This window comes from Rhinolophus sinicus, linkage group LG11, assembly GCF_036562045.2.
Source record: "Rhinolophus sinicus isolate RSC01 linkage group LG11, ASM3656204v1, whole genome shotgun sequence".
NCBI lineage: Eukaryota > Metazoa > Chordata > Mammalia > Chiroptera > Rhinolophidae > Rhinolophus > Rhinolophus sinicus.
The window spans coordinates 58,095,388-58,113,371 of NC_133760.1; the positions used below are offsets into that span (position 1 = coordinate 58,095,388).

At 44.4% G+C, this 17,984-nt stretch overlaps 2 protein-coding genes across 3 annotated transcripts; both read left to right on the top strand.

Annotated features, from left to right (window-relative positions):
• Nucleotides 1–377: 377 nt before the first annotated feature.
• LOC109457168 (putative inactive serine protease 58) lies at nucleotides 378–12,057 on the top strand. Of its 2 annotated transcripts, none has more exons than XM_074315917.1 (6): nucleotides 378–616; nucleotides 5,060–5,181; nucleotides 5,815–5,971; nucleotides 7,471–7,721; nucleotides 10,172–10,308; nucleotides 10,716–12,057. In XM_074315917.1, the coding sequence occupies exons 1-6, from the start codon at nucleotides 483–485 to the stop codon at nucleotides 10,863–10,865; spliced, it is 951 nt and encodes a 316-aa protein (XP_074172018.1). In that variant the 5' UTR covers nucleotides 378–482; the 3' UTR covers nucleotides 10,866–12,057. The 2 variants fall into 2 exon arrangements, with proteins under 2 accessions (XP_074172018.1, XP_074172019.1); XM_074315918.1 differs by lacking the exon at nucleotides 378–616 and adding an exon at nucleotides 3,479–3,654.
• Nucleotides 12,058–13,112: 1,055 nt separating this feature from the next.
• LOC109457171 (serine protease 58) lies at nucleotides 13,113–17,685 on the top strand. Its single transcript, XM_019749852.2, has 5 exons — nucleotides 13,113–13,590; nucleotides 15,232–15,370; nucleotides 15,592–15,848; nucleotides 16,694–16,833; nucleotides 16,921–17,685. The coding sequence occupies exons 1-5, from the start codon at nucleotides 13,551–13,553 to the stop codon at nucleotides 17,068–17,070; spliced, it is 726 nt and encodes a 241-aa protein (XP_019605411.2). The 5' UTR covers nucleotides 13,113–13,550; the 3' UTR covers nucleotides 17,071–17,685.
• Nucleotides 17,686–17,984: the final 299 nt, after the last annotated feature.

Genomic DNA, 17,984 nt, shown 5'->3' on the forward strand with positions numbered 1-17,984 from the left:
TTTTTTTCTCTAATCTCTCTGAAACTCTGGGAGGTTAAATAAGGGAAACCTCTAAAAGGAGAACATTTTAGAAAGCACAGATTTCCTGCATTATCCAAGGTTTCACCTACCTATGCATGCCAGTTCTCTAAGATCTTTCTTATTTTCCCGCTGGGATTTTATTGCTATCGCAGGCATGATGTCTCCAGGAAATCTGTGCCCTTCTCCCACCACCAGTCACCCTCAATCCCAGCTCAAATTATGTACTATTTTGAACTATAAGCACAAAAAAAAAAAAAAAAAAAAAAAGTGCAAGTGCAGTTAAGTTTGCAGGAAACAGTTGTATTACCCTGAGGTCTTTCGGCTACAGAGGTGTTGTTTGTTCTCATCAGCTCTGGGGAGGCAGCAGAAGCACCCCGCTTTAGCCCTTCAGCATCCTCCCCCCACATCTAGGTTGTTCTGTGGACCATCCAGAGGATGGTTCGGAGTACAAGACTCAACACATGATTTCCGTGTACTCGTATATCTGTCTGGGCAAAGGGAAAAGACCCGTGTGGCCTGAGCATGGAAATGCTGGAGAAGGTGGAGGTCTGAAAGAGGAAAATGTTTGCGGTTCCAGCGATGAAGGGAAGGACAGGTATGTCTTAGTTGGTTTGGGCTGCTATAACTAAGAAACCATAGACTGGGTGGCTGAAACAGCCAACATTCGCTTCTCACAGTTCTGGGGGCTGGAAGTCCAAGTTCAAGTGCCGGCAGGAAGTGGTGGGGGCCCAGTTCCTGGCTTATAGACAACTGCCTTCTCACTTATCCTCACATGGCTGACAGAGCCAGTTGCGATCTCTTCCTCATGACCTCACCTAAACCTAAGTACCTTCCCAAAGCCCCAACTACTAATCTCATCCATTGAGGGGGTAGGGTCTGAACCTATGCATTTTGGGGGAACACAAACATGCAGTCCATAGTAGGTTCCTTGGAAGAGGAGAGTATAGGTAGGTGCATTTCCCATTACCAACTTTCTATCCCTTTTAACCCAGGAGGGCACATGTGTACAGAGCAGCCCTACACATAAAGTGCTAATATCGCCTTATCACCGCCCCTAGGGTGCAGCCCAAATTCCGGAGCTTTGGATTCAAGGCTCTTAAATATTTGGTCATAATCAATGGGTCCTGCTTTATTTCCTTAGTTCTCATTGAGTTACTTTTATGTTTGCATATGGCTGAAATTAAATTGATATATAACTCCTCTTTGTTAAAATAAGTAGCCTTAGATCTACGTTAACTAAACATCTCAGGTTTCTCCCCAGAAACAAATGAGTTTAAAGATTCTCCTGCTCCCTCTGAAATCTTTTTCTACCCCACCCCATCACCACCAGCAATATACACCTACTTACCTGACCACGTCAGGTAGAGAGGAGATTCAGAGCCCTGACAAGTTAAGTGTCAGGTCTCACATAAAGGATGAGCGATCAGGGCAAAATATATGAAAAGGGCAAACAAATCATTTTTCTTGAGACTGTCCACAAGTCCCTTTTCAGCATATCTTGTCACTTTCTATCTCTTATTTTGTTTAAAAACTATTCACAATGTGTGAATTGCTATTAAAATGTAAAGTCTGTATGCTCTTTGGCCTAGCAACTTAACTTCTACAAATCTATCCCATTAAAATATGCATATGAAAACTATACACACACACACACACACACACACACACACACACACGAGTGTGTCATTTAGAAGTCAATCCAGTTGTAAGGAAAAGAATATCCAACTCACAGTCTTTAAAAAATGCACTGATGAAAGCTTACACATCGGGAGAACTTCAAGGGCAGTTTGAGTTAGCAGTTCAAAAATGGTGCCAAGGACCCGATTTATTTCTGTCTCTGCTTTACTGTTCGCTTCAGCCTTAAGCATAAAGCTCTTGTGATCAAAACGCTCTCGGAGCAATAGTCTCCCTTATCTCCGCATGGGGAGAGAGATAAACAGGTGCTCTCAGAAGGTCTGGGAAACTTCTTTCCGGAAGCCTCCAGCAGACATCGAATGGTGTCTCCTTAACTGAATTTGGTCATTTGCACATCCCTGAGCCAGTCATTGCATGGGATTATGCTGATTAATTTATAATTAAGCTATGTGCCGTACCATCAGAGCGGACCAGGGTGGACTTTTCCCTCTGCAATAAACTTGGCCTTACATGGGTATGTTTGAATAATTATAAGGGTAGTTATGAAGAGCAGGAGTTGTAGACATTAAGGAGGCAGCCGTAGCCTTAACTAGACTAACCAAGGATGCTTATTAGTGCATTGTCTCCATAACCCTGAAAATCCAGAAACAACTCAAATATCCATTAATAGAGGATGGGTTAAATATACCTGGTATGTCCCGCAGTAGAGACAGTGTAACTATTCTATTCGTTTAGCCAACCCTTACTCTACAAGCACTTATTGAGGGCCTATTCTGTGCCTGACCATGTTTTGTGCACTAAAGATCCTGAAGGGAAGAACACGGTCAAATGCCCGTCTTGGTGGCATATACACGCTAACTGGGTAAGCAAAACACAGAGACTACAGAATATAATGGCGATCAACACAAATGCCACTGGAAAAGCAAACTGGAGAAAGGGGCGGATGACAGGAAAGCAGAGATCTGCTTGTAAACTACAATCAAAGCAAAACATCAAAAGACCTAGGAAAACATACAATTTAAAATAAAAAGCCACTTTGTAGAGTTAGAAGCAATATCTCGCACCAAAATATATTTACGACAATAAATACCTAATTCATGACTCAATAAGATCCAGGAAGACATGGTATCTTTGCAGTAAAAATTAAGGAAATGTAAAGAGGTAACGATCTGAGATTAGGAACCATGCATAGAGACAAAGGATTTTTTTTTTGCTTGCTGTGTCTAATTAGAGTAACAGGTAATTTATCCCTCGCTCCTGAAAACTATTGAGAAAAGGGCTCTCAACTTTCAACGTCATGGTTACTTATGACCTTTTGTAGCGATATAAAATAAAGGAATATCTGCACTTAGAAGCTTAGCTGTAAATATTGTTTTCACACAGGATATATAAGCTGGGTAGAAGTAACTTGACTTCAGATTAGTACACTCCGTGATCTAGTTTCTCAGAGGAGGAAGCTGGACTGGACTGGGCTGGGGGGACCTTGCACGCATGCGTTCCTAATAATTCTGAACCCGTGACTTCAGGAGGAGCCGTGTTCCAGGAAATACACAATTCTGTGGGCCAGGGACGCCATGAGGGTTTGCTCCTTCTGCATACTCAGGACTCGTTTCTCATTTTTGCAAAGGTGCAAACATGTAATCAAAATAACAAGCAATGATTAAGTATTTTTATATGCCACGCACCATGCTTAGGTGCTTTTATTAAATACTATTTAATATTTAATCCTCCCAATTAGCCAATGAGGTATACTACTAATATTCCTCTTATTTTTTAGTTTAGAATACTGAGGCTTAAAGACGTTACATGTTTTTCTCAGGATAAGGCAGCTTGTAAGTCCTGAAGCCAGGAACTGAACCGTAGAAACTTGACTCAACAGTCCACTATGTTAATAAACAAGAAAACATTACAAAGATGTGAGGACTTTACAACAATCTGGACATTAAGATAAAAAGGCGTCCTCAGAAGCCTGGAATATACGAGTATGGGGGTCCTAAAGTGAGTTATTTTATTGATCAAGTATTTACTATTTGCCACTAGGAGTCACTGTTCCAAGCACTCTATAAATGGAAAATCTGAACAGACCAATAACGAGGAAAGAGATAAACAGTAATTAAAAAACTCCCAACACAGAAAAAACCCAGAACCAGACAGCTTCACTGGAGAATTCTACTATACATTTGAAGAATTAATGCCAGTTCTTCAACTTTTCAAAAAAAACAAAACAAAACTGAAGCGGAGGGAACACTTCCAAACTCATTCTACTGATACTAGAGCCAGAGAAGGACACGACAGGAAAACTAGAGACCAGTAGCCCAATTGAACCCACTATTATTACCTATTTCTGGGTGGCAGCTGGAAAGTTCTCACGTAAGGCTAATTTATAAGAAGAAGGAAGGTGGTGCGTGTGTGAAAGCCAAACACTGAACAGGTAAGGAGATTTATTTTATTCAGATGACCGCGGTAAGAGCACTGCAGACTTAAAAATCAGTGTCTAGCAGAATGGTTTTGCCTTAGATGTTCATAGGGCGAAACAGACAGGTGGGGGGATTTATGGTTGAGGTTGTTTTGCAACCAGGGGACTTCTCAGTCAGTTAGCTGTTTATATCTACGTTTCACTAGTTTCAGGGAAAAAACAGGTCTAAGCTCAGCTGATCATTCGTGAGACAAAGATTGGGGAGTTGGAGGGTCTGGGTCTGGCCATGTCCGCGGGTTCAGGCAAAAGGGAAAGGTCTGTGTTTGAGTTTGTCACAGGTAAATAAGGGAGGCATCAAAGTCTCACGGAAGCCATGAGAAAGAGTCTCTTCTAACTGATGTGGGGAAGGGTAATTCTTTGTGGTAAGCTGTTTAGAAGAATACAAAATTCCCACGGGATTTTTTTTTTTTTTTTTTAACCCACCACTGTTTTCTGGGAGCACAGGGCTCAGGTGAAGGTCAGCCTGTCACAGGACACCTGCAGATTCAGTTCCAGGTCCTAATTTTGCCACTGACGTCCCCCAGGACCACAGCTTCCTTGTCACCAACAGGAGGGGCAGAAATGATTTATTAAATCTGTCTCCTACCCCGACGTTTGATAAGTCTCTGAGAATGGCAGGGGCCCCGCTCTTTGGGCAAAGGGAGATGGCAAGGGAGAGCACGGAGAGAGGTCACAGTCACAGAGAGAGGAGGGGACAACTAGGAAAGGCTGTGTCACAGAGAGAGGAGGGGAAACGTCAACAGCCACATCATGACTCCTGAGATTTTTAGGCTCAGAGAGGAGGCACCGGGGGCCTGACTTGGTTCACTCCTTCCTCTCTCGCCCAGAGAGGCAGCTCCCAGCTTTGCTTATGTGAGTGGGTTTTGATAAGGACGAGTCTGAAGATTGCTTGTCCCCCATAAGGTCCATTTAATGTTTCTCCTACAGCGGTTCTTGCACTTGGACTAAAGATTGGGACCATTTCCAATTTGATCCACCCCGTGTGCCCCTGACGAGATCACAGCCTGCCATGCATTGCTGTGTCATCCTCGCTTTCCTGAGTGCAGCTGGTGAGTCTGGGCCGTAGTGGCCGCTGCGGGAAAGACGGGGTGGTACAGGGAAGGGTCGGAAAAGGGAGTAGCTAGTCACAGCCGCAGAGACAGGAGCAGTGGGCATTTCCTTCAACCAGCTGCTGAAGGAAACAAAAGGAACCGTTCCTCATGCACTCCCTGTTAGGATATGTTACTAGTAAGTGCCCTACTCTGTTCTGGGACTATTGAGTGTGTGATTTCCTAGCTTGCCGCGTTTCCTGGACAGTCACAGGGAAAGTATGTCTTCCCTCTCTCTGGGAAGAAGGACTTTAGAGGAGTAAGAACTGAAAGGAAGGTGGGCTGGGTCAGGGACTCTGGAAGCCTCATGTCCCTACCCCAAGCTTTTCCGTTCCTTTCACTTCCAAACTTGGGGAGTATTTAATTTTTACTTCCATGCCTGGCCAAGATGTGTCAGTTTCCTTAATGTGTATAGCTTGGACATGCATTATTCCTCCTGATAATTTTATACATGTAGTTACTTTTTTTAAAAAATAATTTGAAGACCTTGACATTATCTTTGAAAACCCTTAGCTGGGAAAAACTACCCTAGCCAACCCTCACCTCTTAACCTCTTGATCTGGCTTTCTACCTATGACCCCATAACTTCTTCAGGAGTCGTTCTGGCCAAAGATGTGGAAAAGGATAAGCTGAACTTGCAAGAAAATGTTACTGTTCCTTACATGGTGTATCTGCAATCCAGCCCAGAGCCCTGCGTGGGGTCTCTCATTCACCCCGAGTGGGTGCTGACAGCTGCTCACTGCCCCTTACCGTAAGTGTCCCTTTGCTCTTGGGAGCCGTGAGGGAATCCGTTTAAACAAAAGCAGGTCTGGTGAGGCATTCCAGCAAGCTCTAATGGCATCCTAAGGGAATTAGAAGACCTAGGAAGAGAGAGGATCTTCTTCCCAATGGGGAAAATCATTCGCATTTGTCAGTTTAAGAGGCAATCAATAGAGAGGTGTCAGACGACTCTGTCCCATGGAGAGTAAATAATATTCTTTCATTCAACATATTTATTGAACATTTACTATATGCTAGGAATTGCTTAATGCACTGAGAGAACAGCAAAGGAACAAGATGGAACATAAGTGTTCCTTCATGGAGCTTACGTTCTGGTAGAGGAAATAAAACAAATAAATGGCCAAAAATAAACCATAAAGCGTGGCGAGCTGCAATATACAGGAATGAAACAAGAGATCTGCTTTAGTTAGGGTGGTCCTGTCAGGCCCTTCGAAGAGGAAACACCCACAGAAAGAGGAGGAGGCAGCCAAGTACACAAAGCCTGGGGGACTCCCAGGCAGAGGGATCAGTACACAGAGTCTCTGAAGCAGTAAAGACATTTGCGAGACCAGTGTTCTCTGAGTATAATGAGTGGGGGGTGTTCACGGGTGAGGTTGAAGAGTTAGGCAGAGGCCGTGTGATACGGGACAAAGGCAAGAACGCTACCCCTTGCAAAGCTCAGTGTCCCTTCTGTGACCGGGTCAGAGTGCGTTGTGTGACTGCGACCTATTCAGAGTACACAAGGGTCGTTTCAAACTCACATCTCTCAGCCACGGGGTTGTTCAAGACAGTTTACTAGAACACACACTGGACCTGCTCTGTGCATCACGAGAAACACAAAAGAAATAGAGACAGTGCATCCCCTCCAAGAACTGGAGTTGGGAAGTCTGAGGTTCTTTTCCCAGCCAGACCAAATGCAGGAACCACTTTTCGTAGGGAATGACTCTTGTATCTGTTATAGGACTCGACTCCTGGAGATGGAAGTGAGTGGGTTTGAATTTGTCCAGGAAATATAACGGAAACTGGCCAATGGGTGTCCCAATAGACTAGTAAGAGTCTTGTGAAGCTAAGATCAGTGTAGACGGCACATGGTGAATATAATGATGTGGGCCTGAGAGGCGCTCCTACGGGGGCCTAAGAATATCTGGAAACAAAGGGCACGATATGCTTGCTCAGGTGGTGCCATCTCTATTACCTGCTCAGATTATCCAAATCATCACCACCACCACCACCATCATCATAACAACTAGACTACAGTGTGTGTTCTAGGTGGCAGATGCCGTATCAGGTCTTAGATATACTTTGAGTCTAATACAATAATCCTGTAAACTATTGTTATCACTATTATACAGACCAAGGCAGGTCACTTCAGCTCTCAGGTCTAAGAGATAAAATTAAGGTGACTGGAGAAAGTCACCTCTGACGTTTCTTGCAGTTCTGACGTTCGGTGACCTTGCTCTTTCCCATCTCCCTGCCCTCTTTCTTCCAAAGTGTTAAAATCCGACTGGGAGTTTATCAACCCAGCATCACACATAAGAAAGAGCAGACACGGAATTCCTCATTGACCGTGCCTTACCCTGAATTCAACGCGCACACTCTGGAAAACGACCTGATGCTGATAAAACTGTCGAAGGCTGCTGCGCTCAACACACGCGTGGGAACCATCGCCATAGCGATGGAGCCTCTAGCATTTAACGATTCCTGCTTTATCCCAATCTGGAGCTGGAATGAATATAAAAACAGTAAGTGTTTGACTCTGCGTTCTTCATCCTGAGAAGGTTTTGGAGCTGGGGAAAATGGGGAGGGATCTACCTGAAGGAAATAGCTGCTATAAGGGAATGTTCTTGACCCTCGAGCCATTACTTCCAGGACCTAATATAACCAAGATTAGAGATCAAAAGATAAAATTCAGAGACTGATACAGGGCAGCCAGCCAGACAACAAAAGGAGCAGGCCATTGCTGTTACATCTTTAGAACATTCAAGATCAGAGTCCAGGGAACTGAATTGAAATAAAGGTAGGGAAAGTATCTTATGCTAAAGACAATATCAAGGCATCGTGTGGGAGGGCGGCTTTGCTGTCTCGTGGATAGCTGCTGAAAGTCCAAGCAATTCATGAAACAGCAGTGGGAAAACAAAACCAAAACGCGTGATCTAAGGAGGCAGGAGAGGATACTTCCCACCCCGTACCGCAGACAGCCCAAGCTATGTTGAAGGCGATTCATTCAAGTGGACCCTAAGAGCTAAGAGGGTGATTGGGGGAGCCACCTCTCCTGCCACCAGAGCTGTTTCCATGTGGAGTGCTACTCTTAGACCTATCGCTCCACCAACGGTCCCCACTTAGGGGCGGAGACCTTGGGGGTTCACAGGGGAGCTATTATGACACACTCTTGGTGTCTCTCTGGCCTCACATGCCTCTGGGAAACACTGCTTCAATCCACGTTGCAGGCACATCTCCCTCTACCCTCTGAGCTCTAATTGGTATGAGCTCAGAAGGTCTGGTCTCCACAGGATCACCTCTTATCAAGGGCATTTTATAAAGAAAGTTGCTTTCTTACACATTTGTGGGTCCCTGGTGGCTTTACTTCATGTAGCTGCTAATAACCTCAGGCTCTCTTTAGGTATTGTCAAAAAATGATGGAACCACCACTTGGTAGATATATGAAATGAAATGGTACAGCTAAATTTATGGCTTATTACAGTAAGGAAGAACATTTCGAGCCAGTACTGCCTCGCTGAGCAGAGCAGAGCACTGGGCTTGCATGGGTTTCGGGGAGCTTTCTGGACTGGGAGGGGAGGACCCTCACAGGCTTAAGAGAGCTGACATCATTTGTAGAGGCGTGGTTACTTGGGTAAGATTGTTGTTGATTGGCTGGCACGTTGAGGCATGTTTACTGGAGGGAGGTCTGATTGGCTGACTTGAAAAAGAGACATTGATTGATTGGCTTGCCAAAACTGGGTTCACTGAGGCAAAGGGCCATGGATATTGATGCGGTTTAAACCCCACTGGGGCTACAGAGCAATCCAACTGGTCTGTAAACACAAATAAAAAATGGGAACTTAAAAATCAGTCTGTTTTGCAAAAATAAATACAAAGCAGAAACTTTTACAGTCTCAGTATTTGGCAACTTCATTTTCAATTTAGAAGCAACATTCCTGGGAATATATTTCCTGAACAAATCCAACATTTATGATTTTTATCCTTGACTTTATAAGTCTTATTCAAAGTAATTGCATCACATTTTACAAAAGTAATTTATTACATACCATTTGAAAACAAAATAAAACTATACAAAGGTTTTATCACATAGGCTCTGCATGTCAGAATCATAGTGACAAACTAATTCTGTAAGCTCTCTGGTGCAAGGCTCCCAACAGTTACTAGGAATTCATGATTTCAAGTCATTAGGTTACTTTCACCCAGCTTGTCCTATGTATTTCAATTCAATTCCCATAAAAATTTAAAATCAAATGTTAACTCCTCTTTTCTGACCTGACACTTTCTGGCCCAATCTGCTTTGTTGGACTGGACACACTCCATGAGAAAAATCCTGCTCTATACGTAACACGAGGCTTAGCTTGAGCAATCTCTGGTCAATTTTTTGTTTTTTCCTTGCTACTCTCTACCAGAGATAAAAATTATGTAGTACCTTGGTTAGAATCCTTGAATCCTGAAGTTAACAGTATAGTAACAATTGCTATGATGGACATAAGTAATGTGGCTTCTTAGGAGAAAAAACATCTATACATACACTAATAAACAACCCATTTATAAATAACCTACCTCACTAAAAAGCAGTTTTAGACACATTAAATTCAGTTTCCTCCCTTTATGATTAAATGTAAAGAAGATCAAGTAGGTGCCAAACATAAAGATTTCTTGGAATCAAAGGCTTTGTGCCTGTCTTTTCTCATGGTCAGTCCTAATTTTCTCCTGAGTTTTCAAAGGTTTCTAAATTATACAGAGAGAGAGAGAGATCTACAGAGCTGATGTCTGATACAAACAGGACTTAACGCTGTGAATCCACGGCTCTGACACAGAGGTACTGAGCAAGGCACCCGAAGAAGGATGGATGTTTGCTACTGGCCATGAATATTCTCAGGGATTAACGCATTTACACAATCGGGGCTGATCACAGGGGTATAAATGATAAGAGTAACCCTGGACTTCATTTCTCTTCTCCTCCCCCCAGTCAGTGACCCCGACATCCTGACTTGGACAAACCAACATTCGCTTCCCGCCATGGAGTGCCAGAATATGCTAGACCAACGAAAGACTGTCAACATTATGTGTGTGGGACAACCTCTAAACACCTTTACAGAAATTAAGGTATCTTTCCTTTCCCCAGACAGGAAGGTGCCAAGGGGTCCACGAGGCGGAGAGGTCATAGTGGGACATTAAATGGTTCTCACCCAAAAGGCCTGAAGGGGGCCTCTCCTCTCCACCCCCGTCTCTGGGTTTATCATTATTAATTCCCTTGCCCCTCTTTTAGAGTGGGAGAGATTTGGAGCAGAACCATTTGTCCTGTCTCCACGTACTTGCTCTCAGGTTGGGTCAAGCTTGACCCAAGAGAGGTGAGACCTACGTGGATGTGAAGAGAGGGTTGTCATCTCTCAAGAAAAATGAGTCCAGTCCCTTACATGCCTCTGCTGCTATAATGTGCCACTTCTTGGAATTCATTCTTGTTCCATGAGGACAAACGACACTGACCTCTGCTTGTTTCCTCTCCCTGGCAGGAAGTGTCAGCTGCTCCAGCCATCTGCAGTGGGAGGGTGCACGGAATTTTATCCTGGGCAAAAGGAAGCATCATCCTGGGAAGTGAAGGATTCTTCACCAAAGTGCATCCCTATGCAAGATGGATCATGAAAACCATTCAGACCTACTGAGGCGCCTCTGTTCCCCCGTCCCGTCGGTGTGGTATCTTCATGATTTCTACACTGGATCCACAACTCTCTTGATCTTCCTTGTTCTTGAACAGAATCCAAATAAAACATCCCATAAAAAGAAAAGAAAATGACACTAACAACTCCTGTGGTGACCCCTGACCACTTCATCAAAATAAACTGAGAACAATGTGAAATTTAGCAACATCCCCACCATGTGTTCATTCAAAAATTATGGAATCATCAGCCCTCTAGTGGGCACCGCGCCTGCTGGGGATCTGAGTGAATCTGATTCCCTTATCAATTAGCCAATTATGATACCTATTTAGTGACAATTGCTATAACGGAGACGAGCAATAAGTCCCTTGAGAGCACAGAAAAAGACAGTCTTGTGGCAGACAAACTAGGGGAGAATGTTATAAAACTGAGCATTTAGTTACATACACATCAGAAAAGCATTAAAAATGTGGCATGTTTTGGAAAATGTATTTAAATAAGTAATCCTGGAGGGTAGAAAATACATTGTCTACAGAGGAGAGTCAACGTGATAGAAGATTATTACTTGTAGGTGAGCAAGTGTTAAATAGCAAAAGGCCTGGCCTGTTCAGTAAGGAATTTAGATTTTTATCTTGTAGGCATCAGAGGAGGCATCATTAACGCCTCCATGGTAGAGAGAACATAGTTAAATTTCTGAATTGGGAGACATTAAGGAGGCAGCATCTGTACAATGTAAGTGTACTGACTACAAGTAGAAAACAAAGGGAAAGGGTCTGGCATGACATCCAAGTTTCTGACTTGGGCAACTGGAGAGATGCTGGTTCTCAAAGATACTATGAACAGACGCGATGTTTTCATGTGCAAAGGATCAGAAGCACAGTCACGAATGAGGAGAGGTGGGGCACGTTAGACCTGACACCCTGGAAGGACATGGAGGCGGTCATTTCTAGCGGACGGCTGGAGGCAGAGCTCTGGATCTCAGGGGATGTGGAACACTAGGGATTTCTGCATGTCTGGGCAGCAGCTCAGCCTTCGGTGGAGCTCCATGCTATTGGGAAAAGTTCAGATGGGCACTCCACCTTTCTCTCCGACGCACAGCATCCCAGACCCATGGACCAAGACACCTAAAAATACTGCATTGAGAGGATCCCAAGTAACACAAAAGTTGGGGTCCAGAGTGATATACAAGAGGCCATGGACTTACATGCAGGGGAGGGGCAATGTGACAGGGGGGTCATCTGTGAAAAAGGCAGGGGACAGAGAGGGTGGGTGAGATGGGAAGACAGAGAATCATGCCATAGGAGAAAGAGACTCTGCAAAGAGCGAAGGGGTTTGGAGTTCCACCCCATGAGGGAGGGGTGAATCGGTGTATCTGTAGAGATTGCAGAGGTGGGGTGGCTTTTCAACACTGATAAACTCTGAGCCTGGATGCTTTTTCTTCCCTACCAATGCAAAAAAAAAATAAAAAAAATCTTGGTTATGACTAAGATACACAGCTTTATCCTCACACATACACAAAAATCACCTCTCAGAGTTGGACATTTCATTCAATGATGCTTCCGTTCTTGTCGCCTTGGGCCCCTCCAGACCACAAGCCCCTCTGTTTGCCTGTCTTCCAAGCAGCCTCACTCCTAGTTTCTCCCTGCTTCCTGCCTGGTTCACTGCCCAATGCTCCCTGATCTGGTCACTTTTTGTAACTCGGAAATTATGTCTTCGACGCTTATTGACAATCCTATGTTTTCCATGTCCATTGTTTGTCATCTCCATAATGGCTCTGTCAAACATCCTCCTCTCTCCTCCAAATTTCAGCAGATGACCTCTGGTTTGAGAGTAGAGGGGTGTTGAAACCATCAGAAGATGTCTCATTCAACTTCCTACCCCAAACCTGCAAACAGTTGTTTTTTCTTATTCATTTTTTTCCCATCCTTCCTGGAAGCAAGGCCCTATTATCTACAGCTTCTATCTCCACCTCCTCATGGACTTGCTTTATTAACTCTGCTTTTCTGTCGTTTGCAACTTCCCCTATTGACTGGCTTCTTCCTGTCACCATTTAAGCAAGAGAAAGCCTCTCCCACCGAAATGACAGATGTCATACACGTGAATTATGAGCTGGCTGGTTGAGTAAATAAATGGAAGAGAAGTGACATGAAAGGAGGGGCTGACAGAGCCCAAGGAGGAGTTCAGTGTCAGGCAGACGGATCAAGGTCAGCACAGAGGGCTGGGTTAGGCCACTGGAGGTGAATGTCAGGGGCACACAGATGGGGGCCAGCATCACACAGACGGGTGGGGCCAGTCTCCTGCATGTGGTTCAGAGAGGGGCATGATTTCAGAGTTGCACAAAGAGGGGGAGCCGAGAGGAGGAAACACCTTGAGCTTCAACCTCTCAGATGAAGTCCTTTCTTCCCTGAAGAAGGAGAGCAAAACGCTGATCCATTCTCTACTGTGTCAGGGACCAAGCCACCTAATCTCTCTGTTCCTGTGCCTCTGACACTTGATACCACCCCCTGCTCTGACCGATGGACACGTCTTCTGGAACTGAATCCTGCCCCTGAAAGAATTCAGATGATTTTCCCCCACCTCTAGAACTCCTCTTGCCTTATCTTACTTAGTCCTTTACTCTCTCTCTCGTCTCCATCCTTTCCAGAGACCCTGAGCTGAACCGCATCCTGTGAAAAGGCTTTTGACATCATTATGAAGTCTGTCCTCTTCTGGGAACTCTTGAACCTGCCTCGTGAGTGTCTGCACATTTTCCCCTTTACTGGCCAAAGAGAAATTCTGGTGGAATCATGAAACAGGATAAAGACAGGAACAGCGTTTCAGACCACAATTGTAGGACTGACTCTCTACCCCTCACCACTGCTGCCATCCCCACCAGGCTTCCTCCTGTGACACAGCCTGTCCACCTCACCTCAGGCTGATTGTTGTATGCGTTCTGGGGAAGCATGGACATCGAAACCCCAATACCAGACCTGCTCCTATGGAAGACTGCGGCCTGACTCTGGGCCTGCCTAGAACAGGATTGATTCTGGAAGCAGGGGTTGACAGCAGAGGTCTCACTAATGGACACACTAGAGCACTCCAGGTTTGGGTCTTTTCCAGGCATGATTCCAATTATTCAGGCAAAAACCTTGGAGGTCGTCATAAATCTTTTTTCTCATCCCCCATAGTCAATCTGTTTGGAAAATTTTGTTGACTCCATCTTTGAAACATATCCCAAATCCAATCACATCTTGTCCCCTCCATTGCTCACTACGGTCCAAGCTGCCATCTGTTGCCTGGATTATCAAATTATTCTCCTAACAGGCCTCTCTGCATTATACTCTTATACTCAAAGCATCTCCCTAAGGAAATTATCATCACCACTCCGTTATCACACATCGCACAAAACCCTGCAGCGGTTCCATATTTCACTCAGAAGACAAATCCATGTCCTTACAACACTCTACAAAGCTCTGCGTCACTTCGCTGGCCTCCCTACTTTCCTACTCTTCTCCCCCTCACTCAGCATGCCAGCCACGTCAGCCTCTGTGATGCTACTTAAAGAGGCCTTCGGACTCTTACCACAGCTGTTTCCTCTGCCTGGAATCCCATTCCCCAGATATCTGATTATCTAACTCCCCGCTTGCTTTCATTTTCATCTCTCACATTGCCCAAGAGGTCTATGCTGACCACCAATGTGATATTGCACAATGCCCCCCCGCCCCCCCCCACACACCTGCTACTATTTTCCTCTTTCCTTGTTCTACTTTTTCCATAGCACGAATCACCACTTAACATACTGTATCCTTTACTTATGTATTATTTATTATTATTGAATGTCTCCACTCATCAGAATGTAAGCAGGGACAGTTCTCTGTTTTGTTCACTATATAGCCCAGAGCCTGGCACATACTAGGGGCTCAACATTTACTAGTTGAATGAATGCATGATCTCCCCCTCCTCAGACTGTTAGCATTTGGTCTGTTCTTTAAATGGCACTTATATCATTCTGCCTTGCATTGTTGTTGGGAGAACGGGATAAGATGGGTGAAACCATTTGAAAAGTGACAAAAATAGTTAAGTTCTCCATGAGTTGATTTAACAGATATCCCCTGAGTTGTGGCAGGTATTTCAGGAAGTTTGTGTTTTAATTTGTAGAGTGTTTGTGGACAACTAAAAGGAAAAACACCTTTTATCTTTGGAAATAAATATGTTTCTATCAATTTCCTCATGTTTTAGAACAAAGTAAGCCAGTTTGCAAATTCAGCTTACCGTTAAAGGTACTGGAGAGAAGGGTAGAGGGAACTAGAGGTTATTAAGTAATTTTCCTTTGTTTTTTTCCAGTGACCCCTGGAAAAAAACCTCAGAACTTCTTGTCTGTTTTTCTTTACAGTCGCTTTGGCCTTTGATGCAGATTACGCAAATGGCAATGCTCCCCGCTACTTGGCCTACCTGAAATCTTATTACTTGCCCTGCACTGGGGTCCTGGTCCACCCTCTTTGGGTGATTACAGCTGCCAGCTGCAACTTACCGTGAGTACTAAGCCCCCAGTGCCCGTCGACCCTTGGGGTTCTCAGCACAGACCCAGACCCCTGCCTGGGACCACTGCCCAACTCCATGGGACTGGGGAGGCCTTCGGGGGATGGTAAGTAGTAGAGAAATAAGCATGTGGGGAGAAGCTAATAATAACGGCCCAGAAGGGTGGGGCTCACATATCTGCTAAGGCCTCTCAAGAGCACCCACATTGTTCCAGGAGCCTCCATGTGATATTGGGGGTTACAAACCCGTCAAACCTCACTGAACGACACGTCCAAGTGGTTGGTTATGAGAAGAAGATTCATCACCCATACTTCTCAATTACATCTATTGAGAACAACCTCATGCTAATCAAGCTGAACAGATACGTGGAGCTCAATGACTACGTGAGACTGGCTGGCCTGCCCAATGGATCGGCCCCTGAGGCCACCGCGTGCACCGTCTCCACCTGGGCCTACAACCTGTGTGATATCTGTGAGTGCCTTCAAGCTGGGATTTTCTCAGAACTGGACATGCTTCGTTCGTCCCTTCTCTCCTCTTGGCTCCCGCAATTCTCCCCAGTCATGTCTTCTGACGGCTTTAGTCAACCTTTCCATTTCCTTTCGCCCTCCCTGTACCTCACGGAGGGGGTCCTGCAACCTTCCACCCCCCCACTGTATCTTTCTATCATCTTTGCTTTCATATATGATAGTGGAAAGGCATGGAGTGAATATAAACAACAATACTGTTATAAGCATAGTTGCTAAGAGACTAGATCTTAATGATTCCCACCACAAAAAAGGAAATGATAATTATATGACGTGATCGAGGTGTTATTGCTAAAATGGTAATCATACAACACTACAGCAATGTATCAAATCAACACGTTGTACACCTTAAATTTACAGTGTTGCATGTCAAATACATTTCAATAAATAAAGAGGAGTCAGTGATGAATTTAAAGTAGGAGACAAATAATAAACACGAAAGCTCAAAACTAGTAAATAAATGAAAATTCCATCTCAAAGGACACTCTGTAATGCTTCGATTTCCAGACATTTTTAAGGTAATTTGTTTTATTTCACTGCAGAGCTCTCTTATATTTACAAGTAACTTGCAAGAATTTCTCTATTTTGTAAGGAGGTAGACACTTGTGTCATGAGCAATTGTTAATCTGACAATTTCCTGTTATCCTAGCTGCGTCGTTCTGATTTCTCTCAGTATTTGGTCTCTTTTCCTTTTTCTGGGAGAAGAAGGAATAGGTTGAATAAGAAGGAAAGGAGAAAAGAAGGCTTGGTATCTCACAATTCTTAAGGAAGTTATACTTGTCTTTCCTTTAGACAAGGACCCTGACTCCCTGCAAAATGTAAACATCTCCATCATCTCCGAGACGCGGTGCCGCGATGGCTATAAAACCCACAATATCAAAAAAACTATGCTGTGCTTGGGCATTGTGCCAGGAAGAAGGCAGCCCTGCAAGGTAACGTACTCTCAATACCTTCATTTTCTCATTGTATTCTTTGTGTCTCTTGCCAGAAAGATAACCTGGTTTCCTTTTCCCTGGCAGGAAGTTGCAGCTGCCCCGGCAGTCTGCAATGGGATACTTCAAGGAATCCTGACTTTTGCAGATGGATGTGTTTTGAGAGCTGATGTTGGCATTTATACCAAAATCTTTAGCTACATGCCCTGGATTGAAAACACAATCCAAAACAACTGAACTTCCACACCAGGAATTCTGGACCACGTGACACAGCCTGTACCCATGTCCAGCCTCATGATCAAACCTAAATAGATTCCTTGGGTTGCTGCAGGCACACCTGTCTCACTTCCGCCTGACAGAGTGGGTGACTTGTACATGCCTGTACTGGGATTATGCATGACAATCTCCTATAATGAAGATGGCAAACTCCATACCCCTTACTTAGGCGGTTGAAGTTTATGAAATGGGGATTGTGCGCTAACAAATTGATCATTGACTTACTGAAACAAAAGGCTACTCGATAGCCATTTTGGGTGACAAAACCCCTACTAGTTGCACTGAATTGGGTAACATGTGCCAGTTACACATGGTAATCGGATAAAGGCAGTTTTGAGGAGAAGCGAGCTAAATAGAAGGACGGGTGAGGGGAAAGGATTTAAGGAGACTGTGGGAGAGATTTGGCTGAGTTTCTCCTTGCCCGTATAGCTCTCAAGACCAGGCACAGATTCTGGTCACTCATTTTGCAGCATTCTGGGTAGGGACTTGAGCCATGAGAGGTTAATACAAAAGTTCACTGGGCTTATAAATAAGAAGTTCCAGCAGTAAATCTTGTCCTCTTTAGGATTCTGAAACCCCTAAATCAATAAACCTAGCTCAAATGTGGAAGAGCAACGTGTGGTGTGTGGATTATTAAGTGCAATTGTGAGAGCTTCACTTTCATGTAAGTTATTAACTGAAATTTTAGCTGTGGGAGAAACACGATTTCTGCAGGTGAGTATCTCAGTCTCTGGAGATGCTCTGCAGCTTGAATGATGCTAGGATTTCAACAGGTCCCAATGGTGCCTTCTAAGGCCAGATGATGCTAGGGGACGAAGCATATGTTAAGGGCACTAGATTCCATGGGCATCAGCTTGTTTTCTGACCATTATCTC

Bases quoted from the DNA above. Each gene is read 5' to 3' on its own strand.
- LOC109457168 (XM_074315917.1), top strand. From the start codon at position 483: ATGATTTCCGTGTACTCGTATATCTGTCTGGGCAAAGGGAAAAGACCC. The intron at 617-5,059 runs GTATGTCTTAGT...TTTCTCCTACAG, and splicing joins AGCGATGAAGGGAAGGACAG to CGGTTCTTGCACTTGGACTA. The intron at 5,182-5,814 runs GTGAGTCTGGGC...TAACTTCTTCAG, and splicing joins CGCTTTCCTGAGTGCAGCTG to GAGTCGTTCTGGCCAAAGAT.
- LOC109457171 (XM_019749852.2), top strand. From the start codon at position 13,551: ATGAAGTCTGTCCTCTTCTGGGAACTCTTGAACCTGCCTC. The intron at 13,591-15,231 runs GTGAGTGTCTGC...TTTTCTTTACAG, and splicing joins GGAACTCTTGAACCTGCCTC to TCGCTTTGGCCTTTGATGCA. The intron at 15,371-15,591 runs GTGAGTACTAAG...ACATTGTTCCAG, and splicing joins GCTGCCAGCTGCAACTTACC to GAGCCTCCATGTGATATTGG.